Here is a 19,359-nt window from a genome sequence, read left to right on the forward strand (position 1 = left end):
GGAGTGGTAACAGCCACTGAATTTTGACTAGAGCAATAGATGACCTGGGTAAATATATGTATCACATCTCCTGAAATTGTACAGTACATTCTCGGAAAGCAAACTTTAATTTAGAAAACACTACTTCAAAGCCATCCACACATGTGTATGTGTATGCATGCACATGAATTATTAGTCTCTTTTAATAAAGTGGGTTCACAGATCACAACCCTTTTTACTAGATAATTTTACCCTCCCATTATAACTTATGAGCTGTTCTTGGGACAGATGATTAAAACTGTAAGAACCCTCCATTCTTCTGGCTTTCATGTAGCTTTTCAGAATCATACATCTCCTTGAATTTGTGCTAGCCTTGTGCAAGTTCAGAGTCTAGGTTTCAGGGAAACACTGTGTTCTTCTCTTGAGGCTTCTTCATGTTCAGGTAAGTGTTCTCTGAGTAGCTTACTAAAGAGCAAAGAACAGTTATTCCTCTAAGAGATCAACCAAAGTGACTTTTTATTTGACTCCAGATCCTGAGGGAGTTCTAACCAGATCCAGAAGAACCACTCAGCTGATCCAAACATTTATTGAGAAGTAATAATATACTGTTGCTTTAAAATCACTGAATTTTGAGGTAGATCATATGTAAAAAGTGTTAGCATATACTCATGTATATGAAATCTAGTGTTGGTAGATTTTACAGCAGAACTGGAGTACACAGAAGAACATGTGCCTAATGTTTGTGAGGTGTGGGGTTCAATCTCAAAACCCCTCATAACAGTGGTAGTTTTACCTCCTTTCCACCATATTTTGTTTCTACTTTTTTCATTCAACATAGTGATGTTATGCAACAGCAGTAACAATAAACAATCAACCTGACATTTCAACACCAGTCATCACCATGTGTTTTAGTTCTTCAATCATCTACTACTCTTCTTTTTACTTTTACTCCTTAGTAGATCTTTGTTATATGCTTTGTAGAATAATGATATGAATAACAGTGATAAATATGAGTTTATAATTTGGTGTTACCTCTGCCACCATGTTTACACTTCTGGAAAAACTTCAATTAGTACTGTTGTATACAATATCTAAGTGTTTTAATATGCTGCTATTTTGTTGCAGTTTTCATTATCTGGAAGTTTTCTTTGTAAGTTTTGTGTGTTTTCTGGGAAAGAATCATTCAACATGTTTCATGATGCAACATACATCTTCTTCATGTAAGGATTGTTGGATTCATGACAGATATGGTGGTCCATGTCTATAACCCTAACACTTAGAAGGATGAGAAACTGAAAAACTTAGGCTAGCCTATATAGAGCTATCTATAGCTCTATGTCTTCACACACACACACACACACACACACACACACACACACACACACACACACACACACACACCACAAGCAATTGGATGCTCTTAAAATTTTTATTTTTGTTTTTTCATGTGTGTGTCTGAATGTGTATATGATTATATGTACATGTTCATGATAAGTATCCTTGGAATCAAGATGAGGGAGTCAAATCCTCTGGAATTGGATTTACAGGCTGTTATGAGCTACCCATGTGGGTTCTGGGATTCAAACTCCCATCTACAAAATCAGCAACTGCTCTTAACCCTTAAGCCATCTCTCCAGCATGAGCATGTAGATGCTCTTTCTTTCTTCCTTCCTTTTTTCTTCCCTATCCTCCCTCTCTCTTTCTCTTCCTTCCCTCCCTCCCTCCCTTCATTCTTTTCTTTACATCGTTTCTTTTTTTTAGACAGGTTTTCTCTGTGAAGTCCCAGTTGTCCTGAAACTCACTCTATAGAGACCAGGCTAACCTAGAATTCACAGAGCTCAATACCTCAGTTCTTTGTTGCTTTTGTTTAAAAATATGTTTTTAGTTGAAATAAAATGGTCTCCCCTTTCATTCCCTTCAGCTCCTCCCATGTCACCATCTCAAGCTGATAGATTATTTTCATCACCATTGTCATCATCATTACATATGTGTGTGTATACTATAAATGTGATATTTGACAAAGAGACAAAACATATACACTGAAGAAAAGACAGCATTGCCAATAAATGGTACTGGGAAAACTGAATGCCCACATGCAGAAGAATGAAGTTAGACCTTTTCTGTCACACAGCACAAAAATTACATTCGGGTGGGCCAAAGATCTCAATTTGAAACCTGAAACTGCCAAGAGAAAATATGGGCAGTACCCTCTAAGATATAGGTGTAGAAAATAACTTTCTGATAAGATTCTATTTGTTAAGAAATTAAAGTGAACAGCTGACAAGTGGGATCTCATAAAACTAAAAAGCTTCCGTACAGATAAGGAAACAATCAAGTGACTAAAGAAGAACCCTGCAGAATGGGAGAGAGTCTTTTCCAGCTATATATGAGAAAGGATGAATATTCAGAATATACAAAACTCAAACCAGCAAACAAAACAAAAGAAACTAATGACCCAATTTAAAAAATGGGCTAGGGAGTTTTCAATTTAAAAGCAGTAGCTATGAAATACCTCAAAAATGTTCATCATCTTTAGCAGATAGGAAAATGCAAACTGAAACAACTTTGAAATTTCATCTCATTCCTGGCAGAATGGTGAATATAAACAAAACAACTGACAGCAAATGCTAGGGAAACTGTGGAGAAAGCACTTTTGATGGGAATGCAAATTGGTGGAGCCACTCTGGAAATCAGTATGGAAAATCGTCAAATATCAATCAATCAATCTACCATATAACCTAGCTTTATCACTCCTGGGTATATACCTAAAGGATTTGATATTCTCCTACTCCACGGATACTTGGCCAGCCATGTTCATTGCTACTTTATTTGCAACAGACAGGAAATGGAAACAACCTAAACCTAAACTCCCCTCAACAGAAGAATGGATAATAAAAATGTGATATATGCATAACTCAGTAAAAAATTTAGGACATGTTTTGGGAAGTTAGGTATGGTGGCATACACCTTTAATCTCATCACTCTAGAGGCAGAGGATTGCTGAGTTCCAGGCCAGCCAGGGTTAGATAGTGAGACCCTGCCTTTAAACATGTTTTCTTTTGACAGAGTCTTTGAGATACTTGTTAAAAGCCCAGGCTGGTCTAACTCAGAACCTCCTATGCTTCTTTCTCCTGGAGCCAGGGTTACATTGTTAGCACTGCTAGACTGTGCTTTCTTTGCTTTGCTGATTCTTTGGGGCTAAAATTCATAGTCTTTTTTTCCTCCATTTTTTAAATTTAAATTACTACTCCTAAAATTCATAGTCTTGAGTTAGATATATCCACTGCTTTATTTGTAATTATTTGCAAACACTAGACCATAATAAGAAATTAAATTAATTTAACATTGTTTATTCCATTTTGTCACACATTGAGTTTTAAAATATTGCTAATTTGTTTGAATATATAAGGTTGAATCTATTTAAAATCCGAAGCCCACACAATGTATATGTTGTGCTAGTCTGTATTATTCTTGACTTTATCTTGAGTATTACCCCAGAGAATTATGCTTGATGATATTCATACCAAGAAATAGTTATATTGGTCTTGATTAAATGTCCTTCAAAAGGAAGATATTTAGAGCTTGTAAACTTGAAAAAAGGCTACCCTAAAAGAATACTGGTTTACTTGGGGCTGCTTGTGTGTACATGCATGTAGGGTTATTTACTAGATGCAAGATAACTTACCAAGGCTATATAGTTCTAAAGAAAAAAGACTTCTCCTCCCTGGGCATTAAATGTTTAGCATTACTCACTGCTCATTTTAAAAGTAGATGTATCCATTACTAGAAGGTTTTATTTTTCAATAATTAATTACAGGAATATTACAAAAAATATCTAAAAGGCATAGAATATTATGCCTAACAATAATGCCTTTGGAAATAAAACGTCTATATTAGAATTCCAGTTTGTGATCCTTACTACAGTGGTGAACAGACAAAATATTGAAAAACCACATACAACTTACATGGCGATCATAATAGAAGGTGGAATAACATGTTATAATAGTTCTCACACTTATGTGATCATAATATTTGGGATAGAATGTGAAAAATGCAGATTCCTAATCCCAGATCCAGAAATTCATATTTGGTAGGGCAAATTCTATGACTCTAATGGTTTAACAAACACAGGGTCTAGAGCCAGGTTCCTTGGGTTTGGATGCTGGCTTCACCACTTACTATATAACTTTGTAAGCTTGTATTATTCAGAAATTTATAATAAATATGACATCAGCAACCTGGCCACACTCAATACAAATTGTTCAGAATCCAACAAATACACAAAATTGTTACAATTAAGATGTCAATAAAATTCCTTGTTTTGCTTAGTATGTGGTTTTTAGAGAAAGTAGTAATTCTAACCTTTCAGTGATCTTCCCACTTAGGCCATCCACGATCTCCAAAGAATTGTCCCCTTGTGCCCAGTTCAAACTGAGTGATTTATGGTCCAAGTTTATTTGCAGTGGATATGCAGTGGGTACTAAGCTAATATGAGGTCTGTTGACCAAATAAAACATGGGAAGTTTTGAAGTGAGTGCATCATCAACACGTTGGTTTATTGCGATTTCTAAGCCTCTAGTATCACTGCAATTCCCATCACCTAGAAAGCAAAAACAAACCACACTCAGAAATTTAAGGTCAAAAGAAAAGGTTGTGTGTTTAAAAAGATAGATAATGGGGATTAGGTTAGCTGTAAATACTCCAAAGCTCATTTTTTTTTAAAAATTTTCTGTAACCCATGTCTATCCTCTTAGCAGTTATTTCCATATATTTCACCAGAATCATGGCAAGGGAATGACAAAATTTCCATCTAAAAATGCTCAAAAAGGAAGTAATACTAGTGAATAAAAGCAAAGAACCAGGCCCTAGAGGATGCTCAGGGGTTAAGAGTATTGGCTGTTCTTCCTGAGGACCAGAGTTTGCTTTTCAGTACCCACACAGCAGCTCACAACCTTCTGTAACTTCAGTACCAGAGGATCTGATGCCTTCTTCTGTCTACCTCAGGCATTTCAAGCCCATGGTACACAGTCACACATGCAGGCAAAACACCCACATGCATAAAAGAAAAGTTAAAAAATGCAAAGAACCAGTACTGACCCACAAAGAAATAGCACTTTTTACAGAGTTCTGCAAGAACTTGTTCATTCTGTCTTGATTTTTTGGTTTCTGCATGAAATCAGCATCTGATTGTTGGTGAAAGTCAAGTAATTTTTTATCCTAATGACCATGCATTATATATAACTGTTTTGTTATAGGACCACAATGTTCCAATTCCAGGACACAAAGTAATTCAAAGAATGACCACTTTTTGTTAACATTATGAACAGTAACGAAAGCTTTGTATTTGCACAATATTGTTGAAGAGAGTGAAAGTATTCTCAAGAGACACAAGTGGTGCTCACATTGGCTATCAAACTACTAAAATTTAGATGGTCCCCCAAGAAATTGGAAAACCCTGGGATCCCAGTGGCAGACAATCTTGCAGGAGAAACTAGATTTGAGACAATGACGTGTGGGACCAGACCCTAACAAGGGTTATGCATGTCTCTTGCCCTGTATTTAAGCCTAAACCTCCTATTAAAGACCCTAAAAACCTTTCCAAAACTAAAATGAAAATTTAAATACACTGTTCTTTGCATTCATATTCTGCTAAGTTCACATAGGCTTGGAATAATCAATATAAAGAATTGTAGGGTTACTGACATAACTCTTACTGAGCTTGATCCCAGAACCCACATAGTGGAAGGAGGTAACCTACTCCTTGCAAGTTGCCTTCTGACCTCCACATGCACATATAGACATGACATGTAAACATGCAAACACAATTGAAATGTAATTTTAAAATTATTTTAATGGAATTATAAGCATCCTATAGGACTTAAGAAAAAGGGGGATATACCCAAAGAATGCACATTCATACAATAAGGACATATGTTCACCTATGCTCATAGCAGCATTATTTGTAATAGCCAGAACATGGAAGCAACCTAGATGCCCCTCAACTGAAGAATGGATAGAGAAAATGTGGTACATTTACACAATGGAGTACTACTCAGCAGGAAAACACTATGGAATCTTGAAATTCACAGGCAAATGGATGGAACTAGAAGAAACCATCCTGAGTGAGGTAACCCAGTCATAAAAAGATAAACATGGTATGCACTCACTCATATATGATTTTTAGACATAGAGCAAAGGGTTACCAGCCTACAATCCACACTGCCAGAGGAGCTAGGAAAGAAGGAGGACCCCAAGAAAAGATTGCATAGTACCTTGAAGAAAGGGAGGGGGATGAGAACCCTTGAAAAAAGTGGAATCACAGGGTGGGTGGAGAGAAAGGAGATGGGAAGGGAAGAAGGGGATGGGGGAGAACAAGAGGCCTGAGACAGAGGAGGAGTACAGGAGGGCAAGAAAGGAGATGCCTTGATAGAGGGAGACAGTACAGGTTTGGAGAGGGATCTGGCACAGGGGAAATGTTAGGGGATCCACAGGGATGACCCCAATTAAGAATCCAAGCAGTGGTGGAGAAAATGTTATTGATGCCCTTCCTCTATAATGAGATTGGTGTCTACCTTGGTTACCATTCCTAGAGCCTTCATCCAGGAGCAAAGCAGAAACAGGCACCCACAGCTAAACACTGAATACCCCTGGAATCCAATTGTGGAGAGGGAGGAGGGATGAGCAAAGAAGCCAAGACAGTGCTGCAGAAACCCGAAGAAACAATTGAACTGACCTACAAATAGCATGGAGACCCTAGTCATAAAGCTTGGGGAAACAGCATTGGACCTAACCAAGCCCTCTGAATGTGGGTGTCAACTAGGAGACCAAGACAGTCTATGGGACATCTAACAATGAAGCCAGTCTTTAACCCTAGAGCACAAATGGACTGGGAGCCCATTCCCTATGGAGGGATACTATTGTAGCCCAGATACAGCAAGGAGTGCCTAAACCCTCCCCAAATGATATGACAGACTTTGAAGGTCCCTGGTGGAGGGCCTCACTATCCCTGGGGAGGAGTTTTGGGATGGGTTGGGGGGGGCTGGTGGGGAACATGGGAGGAGGGAAGGGTAAAGAAATGGGGGGATGGATATGTAAATATTAGTAGTAATTAAAGAATAAAAAAAGAAAAAGGGGGATACAATCGTCTTTAAAGAATTAAATTTAGCAGGGCATTGATGGTGCACACTTTTAATCCCAGCACCTGGGTGGCAGAGACAGGCAGATCTCTGTGAGTTCGAGACTAGCCTGGTCTACAGAATGAGTTCCAGGACAGGCTCCAAAAGAATACAGAGAAACCCTGTCTCCAAAAAAACCAAACCAAACCAAAACAAAAACAAAAGAAATTTTAATTTAATCTGTAATGCTCCTTGCTATAGAATTAAAAGGGGAGCAAAGTTCAATTATAAAAGGAAGAAGTTTATAAAGTAAGTACTGGAGCTGCTCCATTAACACAATTGGTTGTACTCATACCTACATTCCAATTTACTGATTGTTTTAACACTAGGCTTAGATGAATACCTATTCAGAATGGCATTTAGTAAGTACTATATGTTAGGTAAGAAACTATGATACAACAAAGTTCAATTAACTCTCAAGATCTTCTAGGTATCAAATCACTCTCTTTTAAAATACAGCCATTTAAGTGAGAATTGCTAAAACTGTGAGCCATTCAACTACCTGTGTCAGAACCACCAAAGAGTCTCTAAAATGTGTGCTTCTGGGTTTATAGGACAGATTCCATGAGTTGCAGAAATCTTTGTTTTCTTATTCATACACATTACTCTTTTTTGGGTTATACCAGAGCATTAATTATTTTCATATTGAGACGCAAAGAGATGCTAAGAGGAAAAATCTGAAGCAATTTCCCAAAGCCATTTTCTTTTCATTGCCTATATACTACCCCCCACAAAAAAAAACTACCAGGTGCAAGATGGCAGTCAAATGACCATATCTAGTTTTTATGCTCCTGTGTCAAACCACTAACCAACTATGCAAAAGAATCAGTGTCTGACCTCTTAAACAACATTATAATTACAATGTGAAGTTACATCATACAAATGATACATCATCATAAAACTTAATAAAAGCTCTGATCACCAAATCTATGATTCCAGAGAACGCACACAGTTTCTTAGATCTTATACTCATATTTATCAAGAAAAAAGAGAATCTGTCACAGAAGATTTAGAAAAATTTAAAATGTCTTGAGAAAGGACTTGAAGTGACAAAAACTGAAAATGGTAAGAACATTAGTTACCAATATAATCTTACAAAATATCAAATGAGCATGATTGCTGGAGTGAGTAAACAGATACTCTCACCCAGAGATACTGGGGAGGTGTACCAGCGGCTATTTGGTAATACTTTAAAAACTTGCACATCTTTGACCTGAAACTGGTCTATAAAATAGAAAGGGATGAAACACCACCAAGTTCATTCTATGATATCAAGGCAGCGATGAAACAAGGAAGTCCTTCTATGCACAGAGATCCTATAAAAAACTTTTCTTAAAGTAAGGTACAAAATCAACATTTAAAAAATTACTATCATTTCTATACACCAGTGACAAACTTGCAGAGAAAGAAACCAAGGAAAGAGTCCTATTGACAATAGATTTAAAAACGTATTTAGAAATAAATCTACCCAAGCAGATGAAACTTTAAAATACTAAACAAAGAAATTGAGGAAGACAGAATATGGAAAGACATCTCATTTCCATCTATATGCAAAATTTATACTGTAAAAATGACTAACAAAAACCAAACTACAAATGTGATGCAATCTTCATCAAAATAAAAATGGCATTCTACACAAAATTAGTAAAAATAATTAGAAAATTCCTATGGACACACAAAAGATCAGATACCCAATATAATCCTAAGCACAAAGAACAATGCTAAAACCATCACAATACCTGATCTCAAATTATCCTATAGAGCCACAACGACAAAACAGCATGGTTCTGGCATGCGCACACCTGACAGCAGGAAGCACAATATCCAAGACATGAAACCTGCCTAGGTGTCCTTCAACAGGTGAACTGGAAAAGGGAATTCAGTATATAAACACAGTAGGTTTTTAGTCATGTTTTCTCTCATACAAAGAATCTAAATTTTACACACACACACACACACACACACACACACACACACACACACACACGCACGCACGCACGCACACCAAAAGGGACCAGCAGGAAGGTTAAGTGGAGAAAAGAAGATGCAGCTAGTGGATAATAGGACTGAATATGAGCATGGTACAATGACATACATGTATGTAAATATCATGATTCCCATTATTGTGTATGCTAAAAATAATACATAAAACAACAGAAATAAGTATAATGGCATGTATATATGAAAATGTCATAAAGAATACTATTACTTTGTATACAAACTTAAAAGAAGAGCCTCAAACTTTTTCAATGAGATAGTATCTGGTAAGTCATTCAAATCCAAATCCAAAATTCTACAGCATCCTCTAACTAGGAAATGAATAATTTGCCAATTATATTCTAATGCCTATTAGAAGTATCTGCATAATGATCAAATGTATTAAGATGATATAAAGATAAGGAGCCAAAATGGGTATTTAATTTCTTAGAGAAGATAAAATGTAGCAAAACTTTTAGATTTGGGAGGGTCAAAATACCATCTTTTCCCTAAAGAAATGAGGTTCATTTTCAGGTAACTGAAGCAGTAAGTTCAAGACAGAATGAATCTATGTGACTAGTAGGTTAATTCCTGGCCTCCTATAAGATACAGAAGTCATATGATAAGTATCACATCTAGTCACTTTAAAACAAATAGTTCAACAAAGCAGTAATGCCTGCTTTTTACATTAGTTTCATGTATGCAAAACCTGGCTGTATACTGGTAACTCAAATATGGGCATGTTTTATTGAACATATCCAAAATGTGCTAAACTCACCAACAAGTATACTGCTGATATAAACTGGCTGTATAAAGTGACTCAGCAATGCTCCCTGTACACCAAGCACCTCCCATCTTGTCAACTTGTCACTTGAGGACATACTGTTTACTCTATTAACTCCATCAGCAGAACAGTAAACAGTAAGGTAAATTTTGCCTTCAACAGCCACATGGAGACTCAGTTCTTCATTGGCTTCAAACGCAGAAATAGAATGTGGATTAAGGCGTCTAGAGGGAGAAAAAAGTTTTATTTAAAAGAAATACCAATTTGTTAAAAGTAAAATGTGCATGTTCTCAAGACTTGTTCTCTAACAGGTCTAATTTGCCAGCACACACTTCATTCCAATAACATGAACAGATGCAAACACAAAGATAATAGGAATGGATTCATCACCTTCCCCCCAAATTACTGCAAAACAAATCACCATCGCACAGAGCTTCAGCACAGTTTTCCTATCACCATCATTCTTTATGTCCCTTAAAAACAGTATGGTAAGTATGGTGGTATACACCTTTAACTCCAGCACTTGGGAGGCAGAGGCAGGCAGATTTCCATGAATTCGAGGCCAGTTTTGTCTACATAGCAAGTTCAAGGCCAGCCAGGGATATACAGTGAACTGCTGTCTCAACCCTCTGAAACCCCCACCCCACCCCGTAGAAGTTTACAACCAGTCTTGCCTATATAATGAGTTCAAGGCTAGTTTGGGCTACATGAGACACGATCTTTAAGAAAACACTAATAGTAACAGAAATTTTTGTTCATGTAATTTGTGAGCTAGCTTCTTCTATACAAAAAGACTTAAAACTACAAAATGATGAAGTAGAAAAAGGTTTTATTCAAGATTCACTTATGGTAAAATATTAGTAAAATCTAAAGTTATTTTTCTTAAATTTTACCTATCCATAGATGTTATTTTCAAAGTGATTCCTAGAATCTTTTATAAAAATATTGCCCATGGTTATTTCTTAATGGTCAGTCTTGGGGTAGATTATTCTTTCTTTACTCTGCCTGTCTGTACCATTCAGAGTTCACCTAACCTGATACTATGTATTCATCAAAGCAATGACATTTTGACCATAAGGCAGTTTTTAATTTCCTGTATTTGCATATGCATGTTGCATAGACCCATAACTTCCTAAAGTGTGTAAAATCTTAAAAGCAGATTTTTCAATTGAATAAAAAAGAAAGTGACGAGACATGAGTACTTTTAACTTTTAACAATGGTCTAGATCAGAGTGAATGGAGGCGTGGGAGATTTGTGGTGCTCTGAAGCCCACAAATGACCCAAGGCTACACAGAGAATATGAAAACAAATGAGCTTACTCTGTTTGAGAGGGGGATTCAGAACACATATACAGTGATCATTCTACTAGTGTCTTTTAAAAAGAACTTCCATAATACTTACAACTGTGACTTAATCTGGGCTGATCCTTTAGGTAACTGGTTCATGTAGAGGTAAATGTTAATGTTCTGTTTCAAAGTAAGCAGATTAGAAGCTGGTTCTGTACAAAAGATTGACTTTTCCATCATAGCAGGGTTTTTGCTATAGAAGAGTAGAAGCTGTCTATAAAAGTACCTAAAATAAACATTGTAACTTTGTTAAGCAATAAAATTTATTGCAGATTTATCTTAATGAGTATCATAACCAAATGTAACATGAGCAATGTCTCTGCATATCAAAGTTTTGCTATTGGTAAGACTCTTATCATAACTTTAGCTTTATATAATGAAAAATTAAGTCCCTTAAGAAGTCCTCACACTGGGCTGCCCTGTAACTTGTATTAAAGCATCATTGATTATTATTCTACATTGCACATTTCAGTATCTATCATATCTTGTAAAGAACCCCTGACTCCAGGTTCCTCCTTTCTTCCTGAGATAGTTCTGAAGAGCCAACTTGTTAAGTTACTCCTACTATTTTAACTACTATCATCACCAACAGTGGCTCCTGCCTGTTTCTTAGTGCTGTTGAAAAATCCAAGAGCACAGATGCAGCACAGGGAATATTTCATTGTATTAAGAAGTGAGGTAGATATTCTAAAAGATGGCAACTAATCTGTAAGGGACCGATACTACTTTACAAAACAACATGACCTTAAGACATACTCTATTTATCCCCATCACCAGAAATACATAATTAAACACCAGTATGTAACAGTGCCAAAGACAAGAAAAATTCCAACTTGACGGGTAGCATTAATCAGACAATTCCATCAGGAAGAATGAACAACCATGAGCTGCAATGTCCTAATGAACTCCCACAATAATGTTGTATATATGTGAGTGGTTTATGTACATAAGCATGCATGACAGTGCACATGGAAGGCTAGAACAAGGTGATGAGTGTCTTCCTCAATTGCTCCCCCCTTATTGCCTTGAGAAAGGCAGTTTGGTTTACAGTTTAGGCTAGGTTCACTGTCCAGTGAGCTCTGATGATCTGGTTGCCTCTATTCCCTAAAGCAGGGGTCACAGGAATGTGCAGCCATGCCCAGCTTTGTATTTGCATTCTGGAGATTTGCAAGCAGGTGCTAATGCTTGCAGAACAAACACACTACCCAGAATTCTTCTTTAACAAATTTTAAGATTATACAATTCTTTCTTAATTAGAGATACCTGTATTTTTAGGTAATTTTGTTTTTTAAATATTCAAGCAAAGAAAAGAGCAACAGTGAGAATGCAGAAATTAAACAAGAGTAGCAGAATGCTAATAACTGGAAAAGCTGGGTGAGGACACTTACTTAGACTTGGATTAGATATTTGCTAATTTGTAAGAAGTATAATGGCTTAGGAGAATTAAAAGTTGGTGTATATTATGGGACATGACACTCAATTCTCACTGTTAATGTTTTCATATACAGTAACTTCTACAGAGAACATTCTTGGCCATTTAGAACCACCTGCTACTCCTTCCTCTTGTGAGGAGCAGAATGACTGATTGGACTGGGAAAAAAAAAAGAGGATTCTGACTTCAGCCCCTTTACTTCTCTTCTGATCCATCAGTCTAGAGAAGTGGTTCTCAACCTTCCTAATGCTGAGACTCTAATACAGTTCCTCATGTTGTGGTGACCCCCAACCATAAAATTGTTTCATTGCTACTTCAAAACTATAATTTTCTACTGTAATGAATTGTAATAGAAATATCTGATATGCAGGATTTCGGATTGTGACTCCTGTGAAAAGGTCATTCAACCCCTTCAAAGGGGTCGTGACCCACACATTGGGAACCATTTGTCTACAGGATTATATCGTTTATACTCTGCTAAATAGTAGACTATGTTTGGGATTTGTAACTGGAAACCTGTGCTTTTCTGGTGATGCTTTTGGGTAATGTAACAGTTTGAATGTAATTGGCCCCCATAATCTCATAGAGAGTGGCACTATTAGGAGGTGTGGCTTTGTTGGAGTGGGTATGGCCCTGTTGGAGGAAGTGTGTCACTGTGGGGGCAGGTTTTGACATTTCCTATATTTATGATACCACTCAGTGTCTCAGTCAACTTCCTGATGCCAGCAAGATGTAGCACTCTCAGCTCCAGCACCGTGTCTACCTGCACACCACCATGTTCCCTGTTGTGATGATAAGGGGCTGGACCTCTGAAACTGTAAGAGAGCCACCCCCATTAAATGTTTTCTTTATGAGAGTTGCCACAGTCATGGTGTCTCTTCATAGAAATAAAAACCCTAACTAAGACAGATAAGTATATCTAATTTAGAAGTGAAATAAGATAACTTCATTCAAAAATGGTATTTCTAACTTGAAAAAAATCTTGTAGGGCTCTTAAAACATAGTTCACAAGGAAGCCACCATAATCTACACAAGACATTGCAATTACCATGGTGAGTTACCACAGCAACACAAAAGTATCAGGTGACCTGGATTAGAGGTTGCCATGTTCTTTGCTCTATTATGAGTATCGTTCCACTTGTAAAACAAGGAAAATTCTATGTAGTTACTTTGGTCTGGGAACATTAATATTTGGAGGTTTTAACATATCCTTTACCTTACCTAAGGAGAGACCTTCTTGCTGTAACAACTGCATGAGTGTCATGCAGCACCCTCCCATTTGGCTTGACGCACTGGCTGTAGTTGTATTCACCCGTGCCTACAGCCACAACTTCATGATGTCCAGCTGAAAACAGCAGCAAGTTGTTATTTTAACCTCCATCTTTATTTGATCAAAATCTACCTTTATCATCATTTTTAAAAGATTTTATTTTTATGCATGTGTATACATATATCTTGTTTATTCTACATGTATTCCAGTGCCCCAAAAGGCCAGAAGGTGTTGGAGCCCTTTGAACTGGAAATATGGGTGGTTATGAGTCATCCAAAATGTGAACCAAACTCACATCCTCTGTAAAGCCAGTAGGGCTCTTACCTGAGCCATCTCTCCTTCTCTAGCCCCAATTTTCAGTCAGATAAAATTAATAGAAAATACAATTCCAATAGTCTTAGAATATTTTAAGAAATGAAGTTTAAAAGTAGTTATCTGAACTTAAGTAGCAACTATCTTATGTCACAGTACATTAACTAAAATTTTAATATAAGCAACAAAATTACCAAACAACCTTAAACCTTCAATATATACCATGATTAGCAATACTCTATATATTTCTACTTCTATCCTGAACACTCTCTATATAATGCCTCCAATTTTTTTCAATCCACTGAAATGCTCTATAACCTGAATTATTTTTTCTATTGTACTGAAACTGGTTTATTTTAAATAAAGAAGACTCCTATGTGTTTCTCAGTAGTTTTTTCCCCATCCACATTTTGCTGTGCTCACACTTCAAACTCCATGCTTTGAAAATGTGCAATCATATCAGCAGTGTTTTCTCTTCCAACATCCTAACCATGGGACCTGTCAATAGCCTAGTGTCAATAGCCTGCTTGTACCTCAAAACAGAAAAATTCACCTGTCTTCCTCTTTATATCTTTTACTTCCATTGACAAATTCAGATAATCTATTCTCAGACCTTCAAATAAAGTTCAATTTACATCTGCAACCTGCAGGACTTACTAATTCAAATGTCCTTACATATACTAGGCCTGAATAGATGCTAGGGTTAAATGTAACAAAAACATATTTTCACTCCACATGCAGGAGACAAAGGGGAAAAGCTAAACAAATCCCAAATTGTAATACTATGTAAAGAGTAAGAGGTTATCATACAAGGCAGGTGCCAAATACTTTCCACATAAGTTGAACTAAAGCTGCAATCTAAAGGGGTAAAGTGCACCCACCTCAGAAGAAACCATGCAAGGTATCACCCTGAGGAGACAGAAGCAGCCAGCAGAACTCCCCTAGGAAGTGGGGGGGGGGCGTTGGGGGTGTACATGCCTGTGCATGCATTCCTGTTCAGAAGCCAGAAGAGGATGTCAGGTCTGCCCCTTGGTTAATGGCTGCCTGATCCTCTGAGGCAGGGTCTCTTACTGAACCTGGCTGGGGCTTACTTCTTGGCTAGGATGGAAGCCAGCAGGCTCTAGCAAGCCTGTTTCCACTCTACTTGGAGCTGGGGTTCCAGGCATTTAAAGGGAATACCAGCTTGTCCGGTGCTTCAAACTTTGGTCCTCATGATTGCAGACCAAGTGCTCTTAGCCGCTGAGACATCTCTTCAGCCTATTTCTCTTTAAAAATCTTCACTGTGAAAGGTGCACAGAACGGTAATAATCCCAGTAGTACATGACTGACAAGGGCCTATCTACAAGAACAGCATACCAAAACAAGACTATATTCTCATTTTTATCATGATATTTTTCAAACAAAATTTGTTTTGTTTTCCTTCTTCAGTCCCTTCTCTACCGTATAGCTTTCCACCTCAGTAGACTCCTTTCTGCTTTTATGTCACATGCATCCCCACTACTTACTCTTGCTTCTTCTTGTGCTCTTCTATCTAGTTTCACAATCTATACCCATTCCCACTTATTTACACACATGCAAAAACTAAAAGTTAAAATCTGCATATGAGAGAGAATGTGATTTTCTTTTTGTCCTTGGTCAGATCACTTAAGTATGTTCCAGATCCATTCATTTTCCTGTTAGCTTCTTACAACCCAACCAAAACAAGGCAGGAAGGTAATTAAATATAGAAACACATGAATTACTGCAATGGTGTTCACTTTGTTTCCCTCAGATTTTACTAGCCCACATACAACTTGTATTTCCTAAAACATTTTTACTCTCTCATAGTCTTCATACAACTTCATGTCATTTTCCAGAATTTTTTTTAGGAATATGGAGATGGAGACACTATTCTACCATGTGAGACTGGGGTGATGTTTCATCCACTCTAGTTTATTATTATCATCTTCATATTATCCATTTAAATGTGGACTTTCTCTTTATGTCCATGTCCTTATTTCTTACACAGGAACTTCAGTATAACAGCTGCAACTGTGATTATATAACTCAGGTTTAACTTCCATCATCTTTTCTTTAAAGCTGTTTTCAGCCACTAAACAAGAGTTTACATTAATTAAAATTTTAATTACTAGTATAAATTAGTAAATTACTAAACTCCAAATACTGGGCTAAATTATTTACATTATAGTATTTAATTCAATCAACTTAATAATGCACGAAATACAGTTTATTATTCCCATTATCTCTATTTTTAAAACAGTAAAATTAAAGCACAGAAATGCTAACTATGTAACTTGCCCAAAGTAATTTTTAGTTGTAGATCTGTCTGATGCCAATGTTCCCAATAATTATATACATCGAGTATTCCTGATGTAATGAAAAAAATTTTTTCATTATCAATCTTATTTAATCTAACTTTTGGCTGGCTTTTAAGCCATCTCTTAGTCTAGTACCAACCATATTTTATCAGTCTAAATATATTTTATTTTACTCCTTTACACATATTACCCTGTATTAACAATGAATTCATCTCCTTGTTACCTGATAAATATATCTTGCTGTTCTTTTTCCCTGAAAGCCTTCCTCTGTCTAAAAATATTTCCTTTCCTCTACTTGGGGAAACCACATTAGCATTTAAAGTTTTAGCCTAACTCTTGCCTGTTACAGAAGATTTTCATTCAGTTCCTTCTCTCCTATCTATAAATTCTCATAACTTGTTTTTTTGAGATAGGGCCTCATTATGTAATTCCAGGCTGACTATGAAGTCATGATCCTCCATCTCAGACTCCAGGGTTCTGGGATTACAAGGGTGTCCCAACATGTTCAGCCTCTCACACGTTTGCATGATTAAAAGCAGTTTCTCATTTTTCATCATCTTAGATTTTCAACACACACATATATATACGCACACAATATATATATGTATATATAAGATATACATGCTGTATCTTATATATGTTTATAATATATATATTTATAAGATACAGAATATGTATCTTCCCACCTAGATCATAAAAATTCCTTAAGAACATATCAAATATCAAAAATTTTTGCCAACATCTCTAATACAAACTTTGGGGATTAATATCAATATAAAACTCTACACATTAAAAGGCAGTGTAAAGTTAACAATAGAACTTCAACAACAAAATGTCCAGAGGCACATTCTCTTCCTTATAGCTCTCTTCTCAGTGCCTGCTATACTGAGAGCTAGACATGAAGATGGTAGAGCTTCTGCTCACTATTCTGCAGCTCTCTACTGGCTCCTGCTCAGTGCATTTAGTCTCTACCTTTGAGAGGTTTTGCGTTTAATGACTCACCTACCAGAAAAAATCCCTTCAAATCAATGCAACACCACTGTCTACAGAAGCAAAGACAGTTAACCCTATTACTAAAGTATAGTTCAAATCACTGAGGTATTAACTTTTCTGCAAAGTAACATATACCAAATATATGGACTTACCTCTTTCAATTATAAAAGCAGCCAATGAACTGCTACATTTCAGATATTGTGAGTGGCTAGAAATTAGTTGACTAAATGTTTCTTTAACAAGTTGTGAAATCTTGGCATACTGGACTTGTCTCCCTTCTAGAAAAAAAAATAAAAAACAGTATGAATTTGAAGAGAACTCTGATTTTTCAAGAAACATTTTATTTTATAGTTATATTAATTATTAATTTGTAATGATATGCGGTAGAATTTCCATTTCAGTCATGGTTGTATACAGTTGTAAAAAATTACAAATTACAGAGCTTTGTGAATAAGTTCCTATGAATGATATATCAGTATCAACCTCACTACTACTCATGTTTGCAGAACTCAGTCTGGACAAGATATTCAAACTCGTATGATACACAGGGTATTTTTTTTTTTTGCTGTATAGAACTGTCTATCCTACATATTGCCAACCTACCACTCAATGGTAATAATCCTCCTCAACTTATGACAATCAAAACATATTCATTATAGTCATTATGACACAAAATACTTAGAATTTGTCCCAGTGAGAACCAGTGCAAACCAAAAAACATTTGGACTTCTGATATAGTTCCATATTCCCACTAAAAAACTTCCTGACCTTGAAAGATGGTTCAAATAAGTCTATGTAGTAACCAGAATCACCACAGAACAGTGTTTACAGCCAAGAATATAAATTGGTTACCCAGGATGCTTTATGTATTTTTATTTTTTAATGTGATGAAGCACTGGAGACCTGATATTTTGTTCATTTACAATTGTGCATTGCTAATGAAAAGTCATTAAGAAATTGCAAGAAAATCACTTAGTTCATTTCTCAAAGTTGGCTGTATAGCAAGCACTGCTTTGTTTGTTTTCTTTTTAATACACTGTTGTCTGTGCCCCATGTTGAGGGACATCTGTTGGGTCCTGATGACTTTTCTGGTCCATACCTGAGAAGGAGAGTGTGGATTGAGGCAAAAAAAAAGAAAAAGAAAAAACAAAACAACAACAACAAAAAACAAGCTAGAGACAGAAGATAGAGTCCAGAGAGCATCCCAGTTTATTGCTCAAAATTCTTATATACCCCAATCAAAAGGGGGAAAAAGGCAAAAAGACTTCTTTACCATGATACAAGGAACAGACTTAACTACTTCCTTAATTCTCCAAACATATAGTAACCATACCTTAGATCAAACATATTGTTATCTGGCCTTGAGGATTAAGACATCTAATAACCTTAGATCAAATATTCTGTTATATATATATGTAAGACATCCACACTTTAGGCCAAACAGTTTTCAGTAGCCACACTTTAGACCTTTAGGTATTAGGCCTTTAACCTTGAAAGAGCAAGGATAATTTTGAACTCTCTGACCTTAAGTCAACATGGAACAAAGCTATTTGTATGGGCCCTGATACAGTAGCTCACTATACAGGCCAGGCTGGCCTTAAACTCATGATCTTCTTGCCTTGGCTTCTGGAGCTCTGGGGTTACATGCATTTGCCAACATTCCCAGACCACTGAAAAAGGTTCTTGATGTTCCATGGTGGGTATTAATGGTTTATCAGGTGGTTCATAGTTCATTTAATATTTTCAAAGAAAACTGAAATGATTTTGTGCAA

At 36.5% G+C, this 19,359-nt stretch overlaps 1 protein-coding gene across 2 annotated transcripts in view; it reads right to left on the bottom strand.

Annotated features, from left to right (window-relative positions):
* Adad1 (adenosine deaminase domain containing 1) overlaps positions 1-19,359 on the bottom strand; it is a 32,941-nt gene that overhangs the window by 5,750 nt on the left and 7,832 nt on the right. The window contains exons 6-10 of one of the 2 annotated variants that reach the window (XM_027391817.2): positions 17,740-17,865; positions 13,916-14,039; positions 11,318-11,488; positions 9,910-10,139; positions 4,342-4,579 (exon numbers count right to left, since the gene is read on the bottom strand). In XM_027391817.2, coding sequence (XP_027247618.1) covers positions 4,342-4,579; positions 9,910-10,139; positions 11,318-11,488; positions 13,916-14,039; positions 17,740-17,865 — 889 coding nt within the window. The remainder of the gene's footprint in view (positions 1-4,341; positions 4,580-9,909; positions 10,140-11,317; positions 11,489-13,915; positions 14,040-17,739; positions 17,866-19,359) is intronic. The other variant, XM_027391818.2, reaches the window with a different exon arrangement.

Source organism: Cricetulus griseus, assembly GCF_003668045.3.
Source record: "Cricetulus griseus strain 17A/GY chromosome 1 unlocalized genomic scaffold, alternate assembly CriGri-PICRH-1.0 chr1_0, whole genome shotgun sequence".
Lineage (NCBI taxonomy): Eukaryota > Metazoa > Chordata > Mammalia > Rodentia > Cricetidae > Cricetulus > Cricetulus griseus.